This window comes from Rhizopus delemar, genomic scaffold, assembly GCF_000149305.1.
Source record: "Rhizopus delemar RA 99-880 supercont3.7 genomic scaffold, whole genome shotgun sequence".
Lineage (NCBI taxonomy): Eukaryota > Fungi > Mucoromycota > Mucoromycetes > Mucorales > Rhizopodaceae > Rhizopus > Rhizopus delemar.
Window position 1 is genome coordinate 1570864 of NW_027137833.1, and position 25591 is coordinate 1596454.

At 34.6% G+C, this 25591-nt stretch overlaps 10 protein-coding genes across 10 annotated transcripts; 5 read left to right on the forward strand and 5 right to left on the reverse strand.

Annotated features, from left to right (window-relative positions):
* Positions 1 to 1123: 1123 nt before the first annotated feature.
* Positions 1124 to 2185, forward strand: RO3G_09790 (uncharacterized protein; the record flags this gene model as incomplete). Its single annotated transcript, XM_067664375.1, has 3 exons — positions 1124 to 1353; positions 1494 to 1512; positions 1571 to 2185. 3 exons carry the CDS (start codon positions 1124 to 1126, stop codon positions 2183 to 2185), a joined length of 864 nt encoding a protein of 287 aa, XP_067520476.1.
* Positions 2186 to 6647: 4462 nt separating this feature from the next.
* On the forward strand, positions 6648 to 7376 carry RO3G_09791 (uncharacterized protein; the record flags this gene model as incomplete). Its single annotated transcript, XM_067664376.1, has 3 exons — positions 6648 to 6724; positions 6784 to 6885; positions 6953 to 7376. 3 exons carry the CDS (start codon positions 6648 to 6650, stop codon positions 7374 to 7376), a joined length of 603 nt encoding a protein of 200 aa, XP_067520477.1.
* Positions 7377 to 7551: 175 nt separating this feature from the next.
* Positions 7552 to 8106, forward strand: RO3G_09792 (5-formyltetrahydrofolate cyclo-ligase; the record flags this gene model as incomplete). The annotated part of the gene is made up of 3 exons (XM_067664377.1): positions 7552 to 7652; positions 7769 to 7824; positions 7877 to 8106. The coding sequence occupies 3 exons, from the start codon at positions 7552 to 7554 to the stop codon at positions 8104 to 8106; spliced, it is 387 nt and encodes a 128-aa protein (XP_067520478.1).
* A 302-nt stretch (positions 8107 to 8408) lies between these two features.
* On the reverse strand, positions 8409 to 11641 carry RO3G_09793 (uncharacterized protein; the record flags this gene model as incomplete). The annotated part of the gene is made up of 7 exons (XM_067664378.1): positions 8409 to 9166; positions 9221 to 9887; positions 9944 to 10336; positions 10390 to 10632; positions 10688 to 10840; positions 10925 to 11011; positions 11078 to 11641. The coding sequence occupies 7 exons, from the start codon at positions 11639 to 11641 to the stop codon at positions 8409 to 8411; spliced, it is 2865 nt and encodes a 954-aa protein (XP_067520479.1).
* A 492-nt stretch (positions 11642 to 12133) lies between these two features.
* RO3G_09794 (uncharacterized protein) lies at positions 12134 to 13053 on the forward strand (the record flags this gene model as incomplete). Its single annotated transcript, XM_067664379.1, has 3 exons — positions 12134 to 12271; positions 12325 to 12869; positions 12930 to 13053. 3 exons carry the CDS (start codon positions 12134 to 12136, stop codon positions 13051 to 13053), a joined length of 807 nt encoding a protein of 268 aa, XP_067520480.1.
* A 672-nt stretch (positions 13054 to 13725) lies between these two features.
* Positions 13726 to 15642, forward strand: RO3G_09795 (uncharacterized protein; the record flags this gene model as incomplete). The annotated part of the gene is made up of 1 exon (XM_067664380.1): positions 13726 to 15642. One exon carries the CDS (start codon positions 13726 to 13728, stop codon positions 15640 to 15642), a length of 1917 nt encoding a protein of 638 aa, XP_067520481.1.
* A 953-nt stretch (positions 15643 to 16595) lies between these two features.
* RO3G_09796 (uncharacterized protein) lies at positions 16596 to 17111 on the reverse strand (the record flags this gene model as incomplete). Its single annotated transcript, XM_067664381.1, has 3 exons — positions 16596 to 16788; positions 16912 to 17011; positions 17060 to 17111. The coding sequence occupies 3 exons, from the start codon at positions 17109 to 17111 to the stop codon at positions 16596 to 16598; spliced, it is 345 nt and encodes a 114-aa protein (XP_067520482.1).
* Positions 17112 to 17763: 652 nt separating this feature from the next.
* RO3G_09797 (delta-12-fatty acid desaturase) lies at positions 17764 to 19042 on the reverse strand (the record flags this gene model as incomplete). Its single annotated transcript, XM_067664382.1, has 3 exons — positions 17764 to 18468; positions 18528 to 18644; positions 18695 to 19042. The coding sequence occupies 3 exons, from the start codon at positions 19040 to 19042 to the stop codon at positions 17764 to 17766; spliced, it is 1170 nt and encodes a 389-aa protein (XP_067520483.1).
* Positions 19043 to 21500: 2458 nt separating this feature from the next.
* RO3G_09798 (uncharacterized protein) lies at positions 21501 to 21951 on the reverse strand (the record flags this gene model as incomplete). Its single annotated transcript, XM_067664383.1, has 2 exons — positions 21501 to 21655; positions 21840 to 21951. 2 exons carry the CDS (start codon positions 21949 to 21951, stop codon positions 21501 to 21503), a joined length of 267 nt encoding a protein of 88 aa, XP_067520484.1.
* Positions 21952 to 24368: 2417 nt separating this feature from the next.
* On the reverse strand, positions 24369 to 24918 carry RO3G_09799 (uncharacterized protein; the record flags this gene model as incomplete). Its single annotated transcript, XM_067664384.1, has 3 exons — positions 24369 to 24529; positions 24585 to 24837; positions 24898 to 24918. 3 exons carry the CDS (start codon positions 24916 to 24918, stop codon positions 24369 to 24371), a joined length of 435 nt encoding a protein of 144 aa, XP_067520485.1.
* Between the last annotated feature and the right edge of the window lie 673 nt (positions 24919 to 25591).

Here is a 25591-nt window from a genome sequence, read left to right on the forward strand (position 1 = left end):
TCCATATCTATAGCATTTAATCTTCGTGGACGATTTAAAATAAGCTGGCGAGATGCCAATTCCTTTTTCACCAAAACACTAGGCTGCATATAAATTTATATATTAATGAAAAAAGGAACAAATCTTTTGTTATCTGCTACCTCACTGTGATGATGGCCATGAGTAAGCTATAACAAAAGGAAAAAAAAAAAAATGGCGGTGAGTATTTAATGGTTTATTTGTTCCTTTTTATGCTTTACTTTTCGTTTTGTGATATAATTATGTGCTCTACGAAAACCACTATTTAGCATATCAAAACAAACTAATTTGATAAAAAAAAGTGGATACACAAGCAAAAAATCGTTTGCTTCCTTTTATTTTTGTTTTTTTTTGGAAATCTGTTAGTAATTGTCAATTGATCAACTTCTCACGCATTCGGCAATTTTATTATCCACAAATTTGCATGAATGTGCTTTGATGTGTGGCTTATGATCATAGTATACTATACTATGGGCATTGAAGAATCATTAGAAAAGCTTAAAAGACCTTTTTATTACTTCATTTATTTTACAAGGATTGTCATACAAGGTAAAAATATACTATAATGATATGATGTTTTGTGCTTGCCTAGACTTTTAATGGTATATGACAGGTAGCATACAAGCACATGTATCTTTTAAAAATGCAAAGAATATTATAGTTTACAAAAGCATTAGCAAAAATCAATCGAATTTATTATTCAAGCTTCAATAACTATGATTTAGCCCCTTATTTCTTTCCTCAGATTATAATGCCATTGAGTAAAGTAGCTGAGATTCCAAAATAAGAAGCTGAAGTCATTCAACTTGCCAACACGATTGAAGCACATATCAATAATGTTTATCAAGCTATAATGATGTTCAAAATAAACCTTCATCAACAGACAGATGAACAAAGAAGATATCAGTCTTATGCAAATGTTATCAGTGGTACATTTCTGCTGAGTCGTATGTCTAGCAATATTAATTTTGTGCATTCCTAAAATATAAATGTTAGAAACTTCAATTTAAAATTCAGCCTTGTTCTTAGGGGAAACAAGTAAAACGGCATATCACGATTGACATTAACGTCACATTTTCTTTTTCTCTTTTTCTCTTATTTTAGTATGCAACATATAATAAAAGGTGCACCTTCTGCTACTATTAAGGCAACAGAGAATAATCGTGCTACTCTAAAACTAATATATGAGAATGAAAACAGTACATCACTCGAAACTATTTCTACAAACGATACTATATTATGCACACATTCTATTCCTCTTCACATCTCTATTCCCGAGTTTTTAGCTTTTATTACCCCTGTAGAGCCTCACGTCAGTCATTATAGAGTAATTAGGTACTTTTTAAAAAAATAAAAGGAATTAAAAAAAAAGCTAATGATTTAGTAAGGGAAGAGACAGAAGACAGTTATATGGTTTTGTTAAATTTCAAAGAGACTCAAGCAGCCGATATCTATTTTAAACAATATAATAATAGACCTTTTAGCTCACTAGACGTAAGTGAAAGAGATTAATAAAAAGGTTGAAAAATAACATGGTTTATGCGCTTTATAGCCGGAAACTTGTCAAATCCTCTATGTAGAATTCATTGAAATGAACACCGCCCGTTCTCAAACACTATTTTCTTTAATGAACATGGAAGAGACATGCTCTGTATGCTTAGAGCCGCTGGATGAGAATAAGTCTGGTATCTTGACAATCTTTTGCCAACATACCTTTCACTGTCACTGTCTGCTCAAATGGAGAGATGGTAGTTGCCCTGTTTGCAGATACTCACAAAAGAAGATTGCAACAACAGCAACTACGGAAGATGCAGTTACTAGCAGCATCAGTAAATTGGACCAAGAAGCAGAGGAGAGGACAATGGGACCAGGCAATGACGATGAAAATGAATGTGCTGAATGTAAAACTAAGGATAATCTCTGGATATGCTTGATATGTGGACACGTTGGTTGCGGTAGATATCAAACAGCGCATGCTTATGAGCATTTTAGTGCGACAGACCATGTGTATGCTTTAGAGATTACTTCACAACGTGTATGGGATTATGCTAGTGATGGCTATGTACACAGGTTGATACAAAATGTTGCAGATGGTAAGCTGGTCGAGTTACCTGATAATAATACCACCGACCAATCATCTCAGGTAACTACTTTTTGTCGTTGTTGATGTAAATCTTTAACATGCGTATCTTGCTTTATTATAGCAAGAAAAGGCGGAAGCAATAGCATTAGAATATAGCTATATGCTTACAAGTCAGTTGGATTCACAACGCATTTATTATGAAGATCAAATAGATGATGTTTCAAATCAGCTATCAAAGCTTACTACTCAAATTAAGCAGCTAGAAATACAAACCAAAAGCATACACAAAGAAAACGAATGCATTGAGCATCAAATTTCATTAAAGGAAAAGGAATTAGTAAATATGACAAAGAATAAACAACATGCTGAGAACAGCCATGAATTGTGGAAAGAAAAATTAGAAACAGTAAAAGGCTTATGGCTAAAAGAAAAAGAGGTAACATTTCTTGATATTGTATTATAAACTACTTTTAGTAATCAATTAATTTTTTCTTTAGATGACCAATACATTATTACAAAGCAACGAGACATTGCTAAAAAATAAAGAGATTGCGAACAAGAATATTTCAGAACTTAATGATCAAGTACGTGATTTGATTTTCTTTTTAGAAGCTAGAAGAAAGGTGCAGACAGATCCCGAATTAGAAGGCGGAAGAGTTGAAACAAGACAGTCATCGCGTAGAAAGAAGGGCAAGCGAAGATCTGAAAAGTGAATAAGAAGAATTCTTTGAACTTGTTTTGATTACGCGAAAATGAAGTTTAGCTGATTGAAAAGATAGAAAGAGTCATTAGTTTGTAAAATTATTTAGATGATCTCGCTACTTATACTTTCATTATATACCTGTGTGCTCAAATACTGTTGTGTTAATTGCTCTTTTTCCATAATTTAATAAATAATTCTTAAAACCATAGTATATCTTTTTTAAGAGTCTAATAACTACAGATTGCCTCTGTTTATATATTACTTTACTGTTAGATGATGAAAAATGTTGTGATAGTATATTATAAATTCATTTTGGTTGAGCAGCTAACTAAGAGTGACATCAAACTTTATCTTTAATTTATTAATTGTGTATCTCAGTATTATACGCTTGCTTATACTGATCCCAAGTCTTCACATCCACTTTTATCTTTAGGTTTTTAAGGAAGGATTTAAAAATATACGGATTTTCAACTGGTTACCTCAATGATTAATATATAATAAAGCTTTAATTCTAAAGATTATATATTTACATTGCTTAAACTACAAGCTTTTTGAAACACGACTGTTTCGCGCAGTTTATTTATTAAGATGGTCAAATCACTGGGAGAAACGTTGAGAACTCTATAAGTTCTTACTATATGAAAAAAACAAAACTACTTTTAATTTCATGTAATAGGTATCATATTCAAATAATTTCTCTAAAAAATAAACATTAATTTTATGAGTGTAGAATTATTCTTATGTCTTCAAGACTTTTCGGATTCAGCATTGCTCTTGCCTTAGTTCTATATTCTAGTTAAGCTTAATAATATATATATGATAGGTTCATGTAGTATGACTAACAATATTTTTCCATATAAGAACTGACATCAGATGAAATTAGGAAATAACCAAACCATAAATCACTGTGAGCGACAAAAGTTTAATGAAGACTTTAGCAAAATATTCATAGCTATCAATGGATAGTTGAAAGTCTTCTTGCTTTGTAAAGCTGATTGGTATGTGTTCTTCAAATTTATACATAAAAAAGTCATTAGCAGAGAATAAATTAACATTACATATACTTTTAACAAAGACTACATAAATGATATAGTTAAAGGAATGAAAATAAACAATAGATTGTTCTTGAGAATCTCCTCTAGTCTTTATTTCAAATACAATAAACATCGTGAATTGCGGTAGAAGGCATTAATTGATCATCTTATGGCTCAATATCGGCTTATATGGTAATATTCGGAATAACCTATCTCCTTTCTTGTCAGAAATGATGTCGTGGGGTTATCAATAAAATAGGGTTTTATAATCTATTTAGCAAACTTGTTTAGAATACGAAAAGAAAACATATTTGCTATAGAAATCAGAGCGTGCTTCAAGTCTAAGGAATATTAGCAATTGGATCGTGCTATTTAAAAAAATTATATATGAAAAAAATGTTGTCAGCATACAAAAATAAATTGACGACTCCTTTTTTTTTCCTTTTAAAAAATATCGCTTCGAGGGTTCATTGATAACTTTTTTATTATTATTAGAAACATGCCTTTATTTATTCGGAACAGAAGATCCCTTTTATATCAGATAAAAACCTAGTTAGTTTACATTTTAACATGAGACATCTCCCACAATTATTAAAAAATTGGATCATGTCGTTTTACTTCAACACTTCTCATTTTATTTATATACTTGTATCATAGTTTATATTTGCCTCAAAAAAGTAACAAGAAATCAAGTTTTTTATGCATTTTTTTTAATAAATAAAAACACAGTGTTTGATAAATTAGTTTATTCTCATAAACCAGTATTTTGCTTGTTCTTTTTTTTTTTTTTTTTTTTTAAAAAAAAAAAGAAAGTGAACAAATAGAAGCTATATGAAAAAATTACTACTTGCTTTTCGCTTTATTATTTATTTGTCTGAATTGCCATCTCATGTGTGTTACACACACAGAAATGGGAGAGGATTCTTTTTTTTCTTTTGATTAAATCATTTTATCTATTTGAAAGCTATTTATGTGTGTGCTATAATAGGGATATAAGAAAACTTACGATGTTAGATACAAGTTTTACTTTTATTTTGTACATATTTGAAAATAATCAAAAAATGTAGGTCTTTAAAATTTCATACGAGATTCATGCAAGTAAAAAAGTGCGCAAATAAGCCAAAAATAAATATAATGGTTTTTAATATCACTTTATGTTTGTTAAAGAGAAATCTTTCTATGCTTTTAAGCTTAAACTATGTATGATACTCATTTCTTGCTCTTTTACAATAAAAAGAATAATGATTATAAAAAAGAGAAATGATTTATGATTTTTTGTTTATTCATTTAGGATTTTCCCCCCCTTTTTATCATCCTCTTTGTGGACGAAAAAAATAGAATTCTTAGAAAATAAAGAATGGGCCGGCCCTCAAGCAAAACTATTTAAAGGGCTTTTTTTTACCATTTTTCTTTCTTTCTTTCTTTATAAAACAAATACTCTTCTCTCTAAAACTAATGGCCTAAATACTCTTCTCCCTAAAATGACGGCCTTATTGCTCTTATCAATCACTCCTTGCTTTTGATACTTTCATGGCCTCACTTGCTACACCACTCTTATAAAAATCAAATAGCTTAAAGTATAATGGCTTAAAAAAATAACAATAGTTTGGCACTAAACTGACTAAATGTATTTTAGTTGCTGATGCTATAAAACTCTTTTACCTTTTGGTGCGCTTGTTCTCACTCTATACAATCACTGGATCTCGTTATAAAATGTGCATTGCAGGTGTTTTGTCTTGCCTCTTCTCCTAAAATATCTTTTTACATCAAGAGCTCTTGGCCTGATAGTTTGGTACCTTGAAGCGTTAGGTGGGTAAACAATTCAAATAGCAAACAGTTTGCAGCATTTACGCTGTAGCTTAAGGCTAACCGAATTGTTGCTTCTTGGCTTAGAGGACCCATTAGACCCGAAACAGGCTATATGGAATAGCATTCCGTACCATTCCAGGTGGGCAAACTCGCCGCGTAACTTGAGCAGGGGAAGCGATATGAGACTGAGGCATCCTAGAAACGTTAACGACATTTTGCTTTGCACATTTTTACTAACTGGTCTACTCTATCTTAATCAGAAACTTAATTACATCATACTCAAAATCATCACTTAGTTAAACAACTCCTATTTATCATACTCAATCTATATCACCTTGATTAACCACTTGTTTCTAAAAATATTCTTGAACAACAGTCGCTTTACACATAACAAACCTACTTATAACTGGCATAAATATAAATAAAATCTTGTTTACAAGTGCATCTAAAACTTCATGATTGCATACTCATTCAAAAAATATAATTTTCGCTTTTTACTTTCTCTTCAGGATGTTTGATTTTATTTTAAAAAAAATCTCTTTGTAAATTATAAAGTAGTGATCATGGAGTAACCTCAAATAGCTTTTCTTTAAGTTCATGAAATTTTACTTATTCTCAAATGTCGCATGATACCTATTAAAAGTAGTAATCATTCTGAGGAGCATTTCATTTAATCGCGCTTGCTATTATCAGCAAATAAGGAACATTTATTCTAATTGTGGCTTATACAAGTAATTGTTCAGCAAAATTCTAGATAAATAAGCAGAAAACCTTACCATTCTTTTTATTCTTAACTAAAAAAAGAAAATGTTATAAAGAAGCAAATAAAACAATATGGATATCCATTGTAAGGGAATAGCTTACTGATAACAGTCTTTTCTTCAAAATAAATAATCACATCTGGATTTTAATTAGTTGAGCTACTATAGAATTTTTTTTTTTTTTTTTTTTTTCTTTTTTGCTTCTTCTTTTTTACTTCTGTATCTTTTTTTTTCGAAAAATGTCTGTTACTTTGGAACTTCCTTTGGCTCTTCACATCCTTGAAGCTGTTCTTGCCGAAAGCAAATACGTTGCCTCGTAAGTTTACTTTCTCAGCAACTTATGTTCTTTGTGGCTTATTTTTTTGTTTTGCTTAGAAATGAGAAGGCCACTGAAGCCGATGCTGCTGTTGCCAAGGCTTTAGGTTCTGCTCCTGCTGCTGAATTCGCTAATGTCAACAAGTGGTTCTCCGAAGTCAAGTAATGCTTTGAAAATAGAGTTTTTTTTTTATAAAACAAAAGCTTATCGACTTTTTTTATAACACAGGCCTTCTGAAGAAGCTGCTGCTCCCGCTGCTGCTGAAGACGAAGACGACATTGATCTTTTCGGTTCTGATGAAGAAGAAGATGCTGAAGCCGAAAGAATTAAGGCTCAACGTGTTGCTGAATACAATGCCAAAAAGGCCAACAAGCCCAAGACTATTGCCAAGACCACCATTACTCTTGAAATCAAGCCCTGGGATGATGAAACTGATATGGAAGCCATGACCAAAGCCGTCAAGGATATCGCTATGGATGGTCTCTTGTGGGGTGGCCACCAATTGGTTCCCATTGGTTATGGTATTAGAAAGCTCCAAATTAACTGTGTTGTTGAAGATGACAAGGTTATGTTGGATGATTTGACTGATTTGATCACTGGTTTAGAAGACTATGTCCAATCTGTTGATATTGCTGCTATGCAAAAGATCTAAAGAAAAAAAAAAAACTTTGATTCCAACTTGTAAATTAATAAATACAAACAAATAACCCCTTAAAACTATTTTCTTGAGCAGTATACGTTTGTGCGAGTGAGTGACAATTGAGATACAGATTTTAAGATGTGATGTAGCGGAGAGAACTTTTTTTTTCTTTTGATATTATTTCATTATGAATGCAACTATTGTTAGTCTAAAACGTCAATTAAGAAAGGACATTGCAACTCGCTTACAAAAGTTGCCTTCAGCAGATATTTTGACTCAGTGTAAATAGTAAGCACTGTTTATAAAGAATAAAATGTGACATTTGTATTAGCTGAACAAGTATTTGAAAAGTTGAAAGAATTGGAACAATTTAAAAGAGCAAAGAATATAAGTATCTATATTAGTATGCCTACTTGTGAAATTGTAACAACCAAGATAATACACTTTCTACTAAACACAGGTACAAATACAAACAAATATACTGTACTGTTGTATTTTATGCAAATTGCTAGATAAAAATTGTTTTATACCTCGATGTACCAAACATAATATGGACATGGTTAAGATTAATAGTTTGAAGGACTTTGAATCGCTTCCTGTAAATAAGTGGAGTATACCTGAACCACCACTTGATCAACAGAGAGAAAATGCTTTAGAAACAAAAGAAGGTTTGGATTTAATATTGGTGCCTGGTGTTGCATTTGATCAAAACCGAAATAGAATAGGACACGGAAAAGGGTAAAATGCATAAATTATAATAACAAGTTTCGAATTAAACATCTTGCTTAGTTATTACGATCGTTATTTGTTAAAGTGTAAAGATTGGGCAGAAGCAAACAATACTGAACCACCTAAAACAAGTAAACAATTAAGCATACATTCAATTCTTTTAATAATATCCCGTATAGTTGCTTTAGCATTGGATCAGCAGATAGTAGATGTTGGTGTGATTCCGTTGGAAGAAACAGATCAAGCATTGGACGTAGTATTATCACCTACTCATTTAATTTCAAAATAATGATAATTTTTATTGTGTGATTAATATTAAAATGATGCTGAGCTCACTCTATCCTTAATATGTTGTAAAAATTGTTGATAACTCATTATATTATCTGTACGATCTTCAATAAGATGAGCCAAGAACCACAATCGAAGGTATGGATCACCATCTTCTTTCACCAAATAAAGTGTTGGATGATAATTACCACGGCGCATCTCCCTCACTTTGCCTACCAAATTGTTGACCTTTCTATTTAATGGTGTTTCCAAAATGGGTAAGGTAATCTTGCCACCCTTGAGGTCTTCATATGATTTTACACCAAATAGATCAACACATAATTGAGGTACCACACCGCGACCGACCCACAAATACATATTTTGTCCATTCTCCAAAAGATAACAGCCATGTACTTCCAAGTTTTCGGCAGTCAGGTTTAGTGTAGATGGGAAAGTGATACCATTCTCTGTAAATTCACCTGCTTCGGGTGGCATGTTATGCAGAGAGTAAAGGTTGGCATAAAGGTAGGGAATTAAAAGTTGAATGGGCATCGTGTTCAAAATGTTCATCGCATTCGATCTCATATCAGAAGGGATCTGAGAACTTTGACGGAGACTGTCATGTTTGATTAAACTAAGCGCAAGTAAAGGTAACAATTTCAAGTTGTCAGGTACAGTCAATTGAGGTGTTGAACCTTGACCAGAACCTAAGACATGTGTCTTGTATACACCCAAAAGATCAACAACCTTGTTTACAATCGCATCACGAGCATCATCAAGTTTAGATGTCAAACCTCTTTCAACAGCTACAGTGATGTTTATGATTAACTATTATTTCAAATTATTTTTCTTCTGATTACCTTTAACACCAAGATAAGCAGCAATAGCTTGTTGATTAGCACTTGCGTACAGTTCAGAAATAGAGCTACTGACAGGCAAGCAAGTTGTTACTACTCGAATACGTCTTTCACCATTACAAGCAGTATGTAATAGGGCAGTTTGGAAACAAACAGTAGGTGTCTTCAAGTCATCATCCATACTCACCTCAACCACATACTTTTGATCACGAGGTACATTGGGAAGCGCCAAAAGATCAGAAGAGCGAATAAAGAAATTACCATGGAAGGCGCTCATGCGCAAACCGCGTGAAGCACGGATACGAATGACAGCCTCAAGACCAATCTGTTCTGCCAGTAATTCTGAAAATTCATGAGCAAATTTGATCGCGTCCTCAGTTCGGCTCGCATTAAACCCAGGATAATAATAAGTTTGCCCACCAGTGTAGTGAGGGATACAACTGAGTGTAGCCACATCAGAGTATTGTCCTCCAAAGATAATCATGTCACAGGCAACTTGTGAACGAGAACAGTCCACAGCAAAGGATTTATAAAAGGGCGAGGCTGCATTCAAAAGAGTAGACTCTTTGGATGTGCCAAGTAATTTGACATCTTCACGAGGCTTCAATGCACCAGTACCAGTATTAGGTAAAGTAGACTGTAAGCAAATAATCTTGCCACCTGTAGGAGACTATTTACAAAAAAAGAATTATTTCTATAGCAACAAAACATACTATTTGAATTTACTAGCATCTTAAAAGCAGCTTGAAGACCAGCACCCAAAGCATTATTGACGTTAACAGAATCCTTAAACATATCTGGCAATTTTTCTAACAAAATCTTCATACTTTGAATGGACTCTGATAAATTAGCTAATAAATCAGAAGGTGAAGGCAAATAGACATCGTCTAAGTCGGAAACAACCAGCATTTGAGGTTCATTGATATCAGAATTCAACTTGTAAAAGTGAAGTGAAGAATCAACAGTGATGATGGCAACTCTTGTACGATTTTCATCGTTAGGTAAACGTTCAAGAGAATCAAAAATAGTACGAGCAGCAGTGGCCAACATGCCTGATTGAATTGCAGAGTAGGAGACGTCAATGACAAATACATAGGCAGGTGCTTGAGGAGGACGGACCTATTTTAAGTTTAATAAATTCTTCTTTCTTTGTCTTATTTAATGCTCTATACCATGTATTCAGTTGGAGCAACAAATTCAACGCATCCATAATTTAACTCTGGTCTCTTCCAACGATCAGCAGGTTGCTGAGTTTGGCTATCATAATCAAAAGCGGCGGGTACATCATTCAATAAGAAACACATATTACACTTCCAACGTTGTCCTCCTTCTACAAATGTTACAAAAGGATTGATATATGTTCTACAACGTCTACATCTTGCAATCACACTGTCTCTAACAATTGGTACGTCTTCCTATTTAAAATATTAAGCTGATGTTCATAAACAAAATAACCCAAAAAAAGCTTACATCGCCCTCTTTCGAAGTTCGATAAGGCGCTAAGACTAATGCTAAAGGCAAACGAGACTTTTTAAGAATGGATTCTGTTGCTGGAATGGCATTAATAGTAGAACATTGATAAGAGGGATCAGCATTCACAAAAAGTGAGTCTGTCACAGAGATCTAAAGCAAAAAAAAAAAAAAAAAAAAAAAAAAAAAAAAAAAAATTAAAGCCCTTTGTTTGTGTATTATGTGTCTATTACTTACATTAGGTGGTAAACGAACTGGGGGACCTGTATTCTCAATATCTGCAATCTGTGGACGTGCTCCTAATAAAGGAACAGCAGGAAGAACCTATTTATACGTGTGTTAAGACATGCATTGATGGAAACAGGCGCGAAATAAAATAAAAAAACTTACAGCTGCTGGATTCACATTCATATTTCCAAACTGAGATGTCATCTGGTTGACGGGATCTTGGCTATACGTGTTATATCCTACATTAGCTACTTGAGGTTGACCATAAGTCTGCTGTTGTTGCTGTTGTTGAGGATAAGAAGATTGTGCTCCCATAGGAGAGATAAATTGAGGTTGTTGTTGGCTGTTTACCATAGCAGGTGAAGCATAAGCTTGTTGTTGGGGAGGATAAGCAGGTGAGAGAGGCACTTCACCGGAATAAGCCTTTGTAATTTGCTCGGGATACATTCTCTTCTTTCTGTGATGGTCAGCGTGTTGAATAGAAGGAGATACCGGTGTTGCTTGAACTGTAGATGGCGAAGCGACAGGGCTACCAGCAATTGCTGGTGAAATGGCAGGAGACTGAGGCCTCATTAAAGGACGTTGTTGAGAAGGTACGAATCCAGGACGCGCATTAGGTGGAAGTCCCGGATGAGAAACAGGACTGACAGGAGATGACATGTTGGGTCGAGGAGGACGGAAACCGGGTGAAGCACCTGGAGGAGGCAAAGGAGGTCTATAGCCCATCGGTCGAACAGGCTGGTTGGGTGCCGGAGGCCGTTGTTGCAAAGGCTGTGATGTAGGCGATGGTTGCATTAATATATACACAAAAGAAAGCAAAAAAAAAAAAAAAAATCTATTTTTTTGTCTGAACACGTATTATTTTTTCCTGAAATTTGAACCAATCAATTCATTTGATGTGGAGCTTTACATTCTGCTTTTCAAATTTTGCAGCAAGAAATATCTTATGCAAAATTCATAGCTTTAAGCTAATGATTTGCTATAATATTAAGTAAAGTTAAAATGACATTGGTTTAATTTAAGCTTATATCGATATATTACTTCACTTCAGAACTCTATTTATTCAGAAAGGCTTACATGGCAGATTTGCCTTTGAGGTAAGGATACGTGCACTCATACAATTTAGATGACTTCTTTTCATGTGAAAAATATTAATAATAAAAAAAGTCAAATTTCAATTTTCATCCTTTTCTTTCTTTCGCTTCACACTTAAGAAAAATGTCTGAAAAGAAACAAATAGGGAAAGAAACCTTAAACCCTTTGGCAGTTGCTAAATTATTAGGGCCATCCAACCCAAAGTTGGATCATCTCATACGATTCTTGAACTCTGTCAGAGGCACGGATAAAGTATTAATGGTAAGTTTGAAAATAAATGTCAATCAAGGGGAAATTTACAGTGTAAATGGCAGTTTATTCAATACTGGTCAAAAGTCATTATTTGGTACCTTCAACGTCGTTCACCTGCTATAAAAGCTGCAGGTAATACCATCTCACTCATCCAACGTATTCAAAACTTGTCTTCACCCGTAAGCGATTTCCGCATCTTGCTGCGTTACTATGGACTATTACCCATGGTACAATATATGAATTATATTGAATACAATCCACCTTCTAGCAAAATTGCATTGACCATCGAACGACTTCAAAACTGGGCTAACGTAATTTATTATCCACTCGAACACATCTATTGGTTAGGTGCACATCAGGTCATTCCCATCAGTGAGGAGAACACAAATAAAATTGGTATGTGGAGTTGTCGTTTCTGGGCTGCCTATGTTGTATTAGAATACGGTCGATTGGCAGAGCAATACAGAAATTTGAAAAATAGAGAAACTTCTTTGATAAAACGTATCAAGGCAGGAGATATAGAAACATATGAGGATCCAGAGGCTGAAATGGCATCTATTAAAGCTGAAAGATCAAGTATGATTGTTAATGCGTGTATTAATACTGGGTAAGTTTTCCTCTTTCGGTTATATGTGTTTATATGAAACTAATTCGCAATATCCTCTAGCTATTTGCCTTTGACCGTTCACTGGTCACTTGAAAAATCAAGTTTCCCTGATGTACTAGTAGGTGTATTTGGTGGATTCGCCTCTATATTCCAAATTTATTCTGCTTGGCAGTCTACTGCTTAAGTAGTATTGATGAATAAAAATAGATTACATAATAAATATTTATAATGTTATTTCTTCTGAAAGAGGTTTAATAATCTGGAACAATGGCAAATGAAGAATTGGGAAAATCCTCGAGTCAATTTTGCAATGTGTTTTTGTAGATTGGTCTTTAAGAAATAAAGAGGAAGCTGTGAGCATCATTTATGTCAGTGTAAGTTGACAGTCGAAGGAAACGATATAAACACGAAATGCGGGGGTTTAATCCTCTTTGTTGCGTCATGTTTTCTATTGGCTGTCATTGTTTTGTGACTTTTTTAAACTGGGCAGATTTTTTTTTCACACAAAAGAGGGGGGGAGACACCAAAAAGATTTTCGTTACTGAACACCCCCCGCGCAATCCTCTCCTGTCAAATAAAACCCTTATACCCTTTCTTTGTCCAAAATACAATAATACACATATAAATAGAGGGAATGCGGCCTGCTCTTAACTTGACAACTAGAAGAGCAGCATCTTCACATTGCTTGTGGCAGCATTGTTCCAGTACTCAATATATTGAACAATTCTTCATTCAAAGATCACCCCCAGTCGCTCGACCATCCTTCAAATTGTTTTCTCGATCCACATCAACGTATGCCTTAAAGGAGCAAGAAGAAGATCCAGTTGAACACGTGACCAAACTTCATCCGCGCATTATGAATAAAGATCTACCCTTGGATGCCTTGCTTACCTTTTTGTCTACCTACACACTCACCCATAAAGAGATTTTTAATACACTACGTACAGCTCTTTACAATACCACTCAGTATGACTCAGACAAGGCCTGGACTATATACGAGAAAATGGTCCAGTACGAGGTCGATGGCCATCTTAAGATCAATCACTATGGTCACTTGCTATGCATTTTAAAGTATGGTCATTCACCATCGAGACTAGTGCAAGTGATTGAAAATATGAGACAACACAAAGAGATCACACCGACCAACTATCATTATTCTCAAGTGCTTTATGCTATGAGTCGACATGGCATGTGGAAAGAGGCTTGCCAATTTATTCAGTCTATACCCCAACCAAGGCCCAATCACTATCACTCACTTGTGGTTGCTACAAAGAACAGCCGAGATTTAGACATAAGGGTGCTGGAGAGCATGGTAGCAGCTCTTTTGGAAGGTATGACACAAAAAGGCATACTACTGGATAGAGTGACGAGATCAACAGCAATTTCTTTATTGGCAAAATACAAACAAGTGGATTTGATCATTGAATTACTAAAAGCAGTAGATGCTGTTTGGAAAAAGGCAAACACCAGAGAGGAACGACCTTATAATTTATACATGTACACATCACTGATTGCTGGATGTGCGCGACAAGGAGATAGCGAAGGAGCAAAGAAACTGTATGTCGAGATGAAGCGAAACAAAATAAAGCCTAACCAAGTGACCTATACCGCCCTCATGGATGCTTATGGGAGAGCAGGTGACTTTACTTCAGCTATTCGATTGATAACAAGTCATCAAAACCAATATAGACGAATATGCAACTCCATGCTTACTTCACTTGTGGTGAATGCACTTCGGCATGATAACTTACTGGTAGCTGAGAATGCAATGAAGTTTATGACAAAGAAGAAGATAAAGCTAAAGGAAACAGATGGAGTGCTTCGAGCAGCTATTTTATGGCTCAAAACCAAGCAGGATGTGGATTTTGCACGAAAATACTTTGATGAATTGTATGCAAAAGATAAACGTTTTGTGAATAGCATCATGGTCAATCATTTGGTGAAAGCGTACGGTAGAAGAGGGGATAAAACAAATGTGATTGATGTATATAGGACTCGATTATCTGTGCCGTTAGCTGAAGAAGAAGCAAGGAGAAAACATTGCTTGATTGATGCTCTATTTCATTGTCGTGACATACCTGCAGCAATTGGCGTATTTATCTCTATGCGAAATCAAGCTATGCCAGATGAGATTACAATGGCAATGGTCATCAAAGGACTCGTGTTAAACAATGAAAATGATTTAGCTTGGAAATTGTTCAAAACACTGCAATCTAATGGAAAAGAACCAAATCTTCACGCTTATACCAGTATTCTGAAATCATTATCAGATAGAGGCTCTTGTAAGAATAAGAGAGCTAGCGTCAATATGGACAGGTTGGACCCTGATTTACTGAAAGCGGCGGGTATCCAATTCAACAATCTTGATTTCCAACGTCCATCTGTACCGATTACTACAGAAGCACTCAATCTATTCCGTCGATTGACTGGCTTTCATCAACCTAATGTTTATATTTATACCACACTTATTTCATGCTTTGCAAAGAATAATATTTACCAAGCAATCAACATATTCGAACACATGTGCTCAAATGAAATCAATCCAACAGTAGAAACTTATACTGCACTTTTACAAGGCTGTGCTATATTCAGAAATAGTGATTTAGCTTTTAAAATATTCAATCATATGTGCGAAAGAAAAGTAGAACCTAATGAAATTACCTGGCGCTACTTTTTAAAATCCTTACTGCGAGCTCGTGTAGATAAAAAACATATTGATATAGTAGGAGAATTGTCTAGGAACGCATTAAAAAATAAAGCAAACCTCTGTTAATGTTTTCTTTTTATTCACACACTAATATTTCATCTTGTTGATTAATTCCATAATATTTTAAATCCCTTAAATCATCCGATATGTCCATGATCATTATACGCTCATTGTCAATTGATTGTAACAAATAGAGTTTTTGTTTTGTTGCTGGTATTTTAAGTAATTTTTGTATTAAATGCTTAATGTTTCTAATAGACATGGTTGGCAGGAATCTTTTTGAAATTAATTTTGTTGCAAAAGGAAGCTTTTCTTTCTTGTCAATAGAAGCTAAATCAACCTGATTTAAGTCTCGTAAACTGATTGTCACACTAATCAATCGATCATTCAAAACAGTCGATGTCTTTTGTACTTGTACTTGTAAATCAGGCTCACCATGTTCTAAATACAACATTAAACACACACTCTTTTCTATAATAAAGTTTACTAACTATCACAAAGTTCGCGGTATCTTGGATGAATAGAAGCAATGACCTCATGAGTTGAACCATCTTTAATGCAAAGATTAAGATAATATCGTTCAAGATCGATTCTCTCCCTGGCTGATAACTTTAAAGTATATATTGATTACTATGATGACTCTCTTGAATGTATGTTTTATTTACCGTATTTCCATTAACTACTGTCAGATTTCTTATTCTTCCAACAATTTGTGATGCTTCCGTTTCCTTGTCTAATCCTACTACACAGTTAAACATCTAGTTTATTAGCATACACCTTATACTACCTTCAAATATTGGATTATTTTTACATCGAAGTCTAGATAAATTAGGGTATTCATTAAGAGAGTTAATACTATCCCAGTCATTAATAGCATTTTCTTCTATGCGGAGATATTCCAAATTAGGAAGCATGCAGTTCTTCTTTATGTTTTTTATCTTGTTATTATTTAAAAATAAAACTTGCAAGCTAAATTAAATAATGCACATTAGTTATATACTATGGAAACAATTTTTAACTTACTTTGGTAAAGATTGAAGTTTCTCTACTTCAGTCCAATCATCAATAAGATTGTCTTCAAGATATAAACACTTTATGCTTTCCCAATGAATAGCGCTGAGAGTTTTTATTCCATTTCCTGCTAATTGAAGGTTTTCTAGCTTAGGTAATCCAGAAGCAAGCACCTCAATATCCTTCCAAGGTATCATGGATCTATTCAATGCTAATGTTTGTATATGATGAAAATCAAAACTTTGCATAGGAGTTGCTAGTCTTAATTGGCTGTTTTATCAAATACATGTTAATTTACTACACAAAAAAATTGATTGTTTTTACTTGAGTCGCAAAATCTTGAGTTGAGGCAGTTGTGATACGATGCTGGTTACTGTTTCCCAATCAGCAATTAAGTTCATAGACAAATCAAGATCCTCAATCACTATTTACATATGAATCAGTACAATAAAAAATTAATTAATGCATATACTACTTAATTGACTATCCAAAATATCATTATTAGGTCCAGCAGAGGATATCATTTCTTCCGCAAGGCCTACTATGGTCAAATTGCTCAACTGTCTACCGAATAAGAGCGCGTTAAAAAATAATGCGATAGCCTATGTAAATAGCACATACCTTAAAGAGCGTTGTACTTTTCCAAATCCATATGTTTCGACTACTAAATTCTTATTTCCTCCCCAATATAATTCTCCTTTATCGCTCGCTTTGTCATAATTCACACTGTTTTCTTCTTGTTCTGCTGTGTATTTATCTTTAAAGGCCTGCATAAATGTTTGTCCAGATAATACTTTATCAGGTTGATATCGAATAAATGAACCAGAAGTTGGGTATCTTTTTTATCTTGCTTTAGAAAATGTTTTGCAATCTTGTTTCTTTTTTATACCTGCATTCAAAGTATTTTATATTTTTATGTGAACCGTCATGTTTTCCTCTTTTGGGATCATCCCATTCTATTCCCAACCATTCGCCATTTGTATCTTGAACTTTACCAATAAACTTGACAGTGGCACGATCTTTACCAACTTGAATACGTGTGCCAATCTTTATACTTTCGGGAATACTCATGTATAAAAAAAAAAAAAAAGACAAAAATGATAGCGGAGCTTTCTATTTATATGCTGTTTGTATGTATGAATTTTTATTAGAGAAGATAAAATGAAAAATGCGGATTTATCGCTTGTAAAATATAACGTCTCCTTCATCTTCAACGAATCTACAATTCTTCCAAACCTTCCAAAGAGCGATAGGAATAGGTGTATTATCACAGTGGTAATGCTTACCAAGGGCTTTTTTGATATGAACAGTCGCTTCTTCAGCGTGATAATGAGGCATGGTAGAAAAGAAGTGATGAGCAACATGTGTATCAGAAATATGGTGGTGAAAGTAGTCGATAATAGCACCATAAGAACGATCGATTGTAAGGGCAGCACCACGTTGGAAATTCCAAACATTTTCACGGTAGTGTGGTAATTTAGGATCAGTGTGTTGCAAATAAGTGATCAAGACGAGCCAAAAATTAACGCACAGATAAGGAATGACATAGAACTTGATCATATTTAACGAACCAAAGATCTGTCCACAGTAACCCAAGAGACCTATCATGCCAACGACACCAACAGAAGAAGTCATGACATCCCATTTCTGACTTTCTTCATAAATATCACAGGATGGGTTAAAATGAGACGCCCAACCAGGATAATTTTGGCCAGTGACATTAGTGAAGAGATATAATGGCCAACCAAAGACAAACATGAGAAACATACGATAGAGAACAATAACTGGAGTTTCGTCAATGGCATCATGGGGACCATCGGGTTGAGGGTCATTATCGCGAGAAGGCAATCCGAGCTTTGCACGGGTCTTGGGAAGGAAGACCTTTTTGGAGAATGCATTAGTTGAGAACTCATATGTAAACATATGAAATTGTGCTTTACCTGATCTTTTGACATGTGACCGGTAGCTTTATGATGTCTAGAATGAGAGAATCTCCAAGAATGATAAGGCACTAATAAGAGTGTGTGAAGTACGAAGCCAACAGTATTATTAATAGCCTATCAACAGAGTTAATAATAATGAATGAATAATTGCTTAAAATGATTACCTTGGATGGACTGAATGCTTGATGACCGCATTCATGACCAATAACCCAAACACCAGTACCAACAATACCTTGAGCAGTCCAATACAAGGACCATAAAAGCAAACGAAGGGTAGGGGAATGTAATTGATCGATAAAAGTAGCTAAATAGCCTAATACAGCGATAATGGCAAAATCATGAATGACATAGGTAAATGATCTAAATGTGTCTCGTCGAAAACAATGAGAAGGAATAGCATCACGAATTTCTTTGATAGTAAAATCAGGAATCTCCCAGTTCCTTGCTACTGCTTCATCAATGACAGGCTTGTCTGTTGAGTCATTTGTACTGATATTTCTCTTGGTTGCCATTATCCACTGCACTTGAAAGGAAAGAGGAGGAGAAATAAAGAAAGGAAGAAAGAAAAGGATTTTTGTCGATTTCTAGTTTTATATGCATTTTTTTTTTTTTTTGCTTGGTTGTTACTCAACAATCAGGACAATAAGGAGATAGGTTGTCAACTTTGACCAATGAAAAAAATTTTAAACCAAAGCGAATTAAATCATGAGCTGCAGTTTAATTATCTATCAAAGGAAGGGCCAGCCCCAAATGTTGGTTTCTAACAAATCATAATTTCTTTTTTTTTTTTTTTTTTTTTTTTTTTTTTGGGATGAGTCAAACCTGTGATTTGTACACGTTTTTCAGAAATTATTGGCACACTTCAGGAAACAAAATTACACAGAATTACTTTTAGATTTCACAAGTGCTTAAACTAGAGGGTACACTTTGCAAATGGATTTTTCACTTTTACTTAACTTGAATACATTTAAAGCGGAAATGAGCGTACGTTTTTATCTACGAAAATGGGAAAGGTGAAGTTGTAGATGAAAGTGGAAATGAGTATTTCGAAATGGACATGGACACTGAAGCAACCCCATCAATTACATCACTAATTATGGCGAGCATTTGAACTGTAAACCATCTGAAAAGATAAAAGAAAAGCCTCACAATGAAAAGTGAAATTTACATGAGAAGCCTGATAAAGAAGATGAAAATGAAATTCGTTCATACCGGAAACATATTTTTTCTTTTAAAAAATCTTTATCTTCTTTTTAGAGAGAGATGAAGGACAAGCAGAAGAAAAGGTCAGCGGTGGGTGGGAACAACAAAGATCATTACTCTCTTGTAATGTATTAAATACTTCATAAATTCATATCTACATTACAAAAAAAAATTCTTTCTTCTATTACGCTAATCGGATTTTTTTTTACAACGCTTTTCTTTTCAATCTTATATTACCATGACAAAAGAAGCAAAAGAGCTGATTGCAAAGCAAAAAAGCTTTTTATATAGATAAATACTAGAGCGCTCAATGATATTGAAGGCGTGAGTATTGATTGTCATTTAGCTTTGTCTATTGTTGCTAACTAGATTGCTCTTTTTGCAGGAGTTGAACGAGAGCAACAAAAAGAAGAGCAACGAGAAAAAGGTGATGTGTTTATTAAATCGCATTTAAAGTAATATTTTACGCGTTATTAATGACATTGTCTACAACAGAGACCAGTCACCAACAGCAACAATGGAAAAAGAGAAAGGATTTTTTTAGGCATAGCTTCAATCTGGCTTAAAAGATTAGGAGACAATGTAAGCGCTTACTAGCAAAACTTTCCAGCAGCGCTTAATAACTGAACCATAGTTCTCAATTTTTGGAGTGCGATCCGAGCGTACTTCGAGAATATGAGCGTATTCGTTTAAGTTCTGTGGCCATTGATAGGAACTTAATACTGAGTCGAAGGTCTAGATTCGTATTAAACAGTATATTTAGTGCGCTTATTCTGTGAAGTATGCTACTCCTGCGTTTGTGTCAAAGTCGGTAGATGTAAAAGATGATGGTCTTTCCGCAAAACACCGCTAGATTCGTTGTTTACTATAGTTCTTAGTAGGCTGGCTTTGATACATCGCGTACAACTAAATCAACTTAAGTTGCAGGAACAGTATATTTGTTTTGATTGCTCTTTCAGTCTCAATATTACGGCGGTTTGAGTTCTTATCGGTGACATTCAAAATTGACTTTTTTTTAATATACTGAAGCTACTATTGAAGGTAAAGATAAAAATCGTTGCTAGTGCGTAGATTTTGACGGCGCTAAAACAAAGTAATAGCAAGCATTGATTTCTATCTAGAAACATTAAGTTGTTGCGATATGGATAATAAACTAAGTCATGACGGTTACCAAAGCATATTTGCATGAATATAGGAGTTCGTGTGGCGGTCTAAAAACTTAGATCTACATTGGCCTTCTTGGTATTACGATCCCTGTATGAGAAAAGAGGTGGTTCCTAAGTGGTGTTCTATCTAAGGGCTGCAATCATTAAATGCACAAACGCTTAATCAAAATAAGGCAAACATGTGCGGGGCTTTACCTTGTAAAGTTGTTTTTACGGATGCGTGCTATTAAATCATAGTATAACCAAAATATATGTCAGACGCACAAATTATATATGTTTTTTGTACTTTTGTATATTTTTATTGGCGACTCCGCTAAGCCCACAACCACACCACATTATAACGTTTCGATCGCGTTTGTCAGCATTCTGTTCTTCAAGCTTCCATTACTCGAACTTTTCTCTCTTATTACCTTCTTCGATTTTCGTCTTTTCTGCGTCCGTCTTCGTCTTGCCCTTCATTTGAAGTCATATTTTATTTTGTAGAAAACTGTCAAGAGCAACTCGCGTCTCTTACATAACAACTCAATGAAACAATAAATATTTATTATACAGATAAAGCAACATGAAATTTAAAAGAATATACACGTAGAAGCTTATCATTTCAGAATCGAATACGAGCTAGATCTTCTTCACCGGCATCTTCATCACTATCGTCTTCTTCACCGGCATCTGCTTCTTCACTGTCATCTTTTTCTTCTTCATCATCCTCTTCTTTCGACGGCCAAACCATGGCACAAACAGCCACTTTTTCTTCCCCTTTTTAGTTGTCAAGAATGCCTCTCATCTTGCCTATTGTCTTGCAAAGGCTGTTTTCTTTGATTGCCTTTTTCAGCGACAGGCACAGGCTCTATGAAATTAAAGTGAGTAAACATTCGATTGTAGTCTAGGAGCCAAATATTTTATCTTGACCTTCTCCAGGCAGCTTATCAGTTTTTAATACCATTTCCTTGTATGTCTCTATATGTTGTGGGGAATGTGATTGCATCAACGGTTTCCAATACATAAAAGTCCTCAACTTCCTTCAAGACAGATAAGTGGCATTCGAAGCCCATTATTTGGACAATTGGGATTGAAGCTGCTGAGAGGGGCGGCCAGAAAGAAGAAGAGTATTCAAATGTTATTTTGAAATAGTGACTTGCTTGAGTTTGTCATTATAGAGTTTGCTAGAGATTGCCTTTTTGGCAAACTCGCCATCAGTAAGGTCCGATCGTTTTGTATTGGAACAAAACAAGATACGAAGATCAATCTTCATGTCAATCCTTCGCTTTTCTTAGCTGATGTTGTCTTCGTATCACCCTAATGGAGGCATAACCCACTATTGGAGAGGGCTTCCTCGAACACATATAACCAGAATTTAACTCTGAAGTCTTGTTCTGAGTAGACCTTGACATTTTGTGACTTGAAAAGGTAATTCTTGTATAGATGCATCTCAAGGATATACTTGTAAATGTTTACATATCTTCTTTTTTTGTTGCTTGATGAGCCAAAAGAGTTTAGTGACTTAACAACTTTTTCATATGTGTGATTGTGAAAGAATTGTTCTATTTTACGAATATCAAGTTAGCTATTCTTACGATGGAAACAGATGTACAGCAGGCGATTAAGCCCGTTCTTGCATTGTTCTTGCACTTTTTTTTTTTTTTTTTTTTTTTTTTTTTTTTTTTTTTTTTTTTTTTTTTTTTCAAATCTCTCAATTACATTGATGCTGGGGACAGCAGGCTTGAGAGGAGAAGTGCTGCAAGCGTTTCTTAAATACTGCTTCAAATCATCTAAAAACAGCATAGCTTGTGATCCTTTGCTCTGATCTGTCATGTCAAGTACATAGCTTTTTGTGATGCTTAAAATAAAAAAAAAGAGTAGGCAAGCATTGCAATACAAATATAGATACACATATACGTACACATCAAAGTATTTGGCCTTCTTGCCCTTGTTTTGACAAAACGTATGTTAGTCGTGAGCCGCCTTTAATTCCTTTTTGATTTTTAAGGTTTATTTTGTATTCAAACGATGCTCCTTTTCATGGTGATTCTAATGGTATGCTTTTGGTGTGGTTAGATAACTCTAACAGACGTTATTAAAGAAAATGTAAACAAAAATAAAGGGAAAGGAAAATAATTAGCTTCACCGCATCGAGAATTGAATGAATGCAGGTCACAATTGGCCGACATCATTTTTCTTACCTGTTATTTTCTACCCTCGCAGGATACATCAAGAAAACGATCTCTGGACGCATTGTTCACCCAATGTGTCAGCATGCTAAACAGAAAAAAATATCAAAAGAATCAACGTTAAGACGAATACTCAATTGATACATCATTTACTTTAATCAAAATCACCATAATCCTCTTCATAATTGTATATTTTCCCCAATTACCTTATTTTAATATGTTATTCCAAAGTATCTATTGTTGTAAAGTAATATGAAAACACAATTGCTCATGTAGTCCATATCTATCTCCTTTACCCAATTTAAACCCCATTCATATCTTCGCTCAATATTATCAGGGCTGTTCCTCTGTATCAAATATATGAGAGCTTTTTTTAAAAGTCAAGTTGCATTCACTTGTCACAGAGTTATAAACGGCTGTCTTCCCTGTTCTTAAAGCAGCAAACTCACTGGTCAGACTATCCATGACTTAGTCAACTACAGCAGATGAGTTGTCATCATAAAGGCTGATAAAGTACTTTTTTATGCTTTTCGTTCAAAATCGAAGGACGGCCCACCTTTTTTCCATTATTTAACTCTAGAATATCTGATGTATTTTCCTGGCCCTTTTAACCCAGTTGTAAGCCGTACGCCTATTGACCTCCAGCTGCTTTGTTGCTTGCCCTGGAGTCATGGCTTTTTCGTAAGCTAAGAAAAATGGTTCTTTGACAGCATCATCATGTTTCCGGTATGAACGAATTTCATTTTCATCTTCTTTATCAGGCTTCTCATGTAAATTTCACTTTTCATTGTGAGGCTTTTCTTTTATCTTTTCAGATGGTTTACAGTTCAAATGCTCGCCATAATTAGTGATGTAATTGATGGGGTTGCTTCAGTGTCCATGTCCATTTCGAAATACTCATTTCCACTTTCATCTACAACTTCACCTTTCCCATTTTCGTAGATAAAAACGTACGCTCATTTCCGCTTTAAATGTATTCAAGTTAAGTAAAAGTGAAAAATCCATTTGCAAAGTGTACCCTCTAGTTTAAGCACTTGTGAAATCTAAAAGTAATTCTGTGTAATTTTGTTTCCTGAAGTGTGCCAATAATTTCTGAAAAACGTGTACGATCCTCATGATAATTCATATTTGGGAATCATTGTTTCTAGTAAGAACAATGCAATATTTCATATTTTATTATAGCTTTACAATTTTTCTTCTTATCTATTAAGAAGAGTACACATTATGTATACTTGGTGACGTGCACATTCAAATTTCAATTCGATTATATAATCTCTGCATCCTCTCTCACCAAAATCTTCTTACTTGCGTTTGCTTGTTTGACGCTTAGCCCCAGCTCCTCTTGTTGCACTAGATGATCTTCCTGCTCTTCTGCTACTACTGCTTCCTGCGGAATGACGTCCGGATGGTGGTTCCGGTGTAGCTTCTGATCTTTTTGTTCCTCTTCTTCTTGAAGACTTGCCTAAAATAGATATAATCATCAATATCTTAAGTTTTGCTCTTTTCTTTCCTTTTACCTTCTTCAGGTTCAGGTGTAGAGGTGACTGAATCACCAGCTGAGTTGGTTGGTGACATTTCTCTTTTACCTATTCTTGTACGTTTGGTTGGTGGCAAAGAAGGTGACATGGGTGACTCTTCCCTTCCTGAATGATCATCTTGGCGGTGTTCTGATATTAGTTGTTCATAGTCTTCTAATGGTAAACTGAATTCATGTAAAGGTTCACCTTTTAAATCTTCATTCTCTCCTTCTTGCTCATCGTCTTCTTCAGCCTATATGAGATTCTAGTGTTTAGTTTTGTTGAGCACCAAATTGTTCTTTTTATTTCGTACCAACTCATTAAGAGCTTCCATGCCATAAAATTCGTTTAATTTTGACCAAATCTCACCAATGCTGCAGGGTACTGGACTGTTTTGATTAAACTGTTTTTGTATACTAATAATTCTGAAATGTTTATGAATTCCTACAATTTTACATTCCTGTTAAAGAAGAGCATTTGTATAATTAAACGCATTTACCAACTGGTTTACAGCGTGAGATCGCGTTAAATAACGCAAGTTCCATTCTTGCATCCCACTCTTTTGTATTCTCCAAGCTTGAAGACGCAAGTTCATTTAATCTATCTGTTGCTGTTTCTTCATTATATTGCAATTGTTCATCAACCATCATGGCTTCACTCATCCTTATTTGTTAAAAAAAATGTACAAAAAAGAAAGAAAATGCAGTAGCCAATCAAATTAAAGATTCTTAAAGAACTATCCTTTTTAATAACATTTCACTGTAGGTCCTATCAATTTAAAACAAAGCATTGGTTTATTCTTGTATTGAAGGTTAAAGTATGCTAAAAGCACACGCACAAAAAATAGTTACATTTAGCTCTTGCATAAGAGCGAAGCCTTTTTATTTATCATTTATTTCATTGAAGGCAGTCGGAAATCCATCCATTGTTTAATTTTAAATGCAGAGCAAAAGTCCCCACGATTAACAAAGGCTTTCATGAACAGTTTGTAAGTGACTTGATCAGGC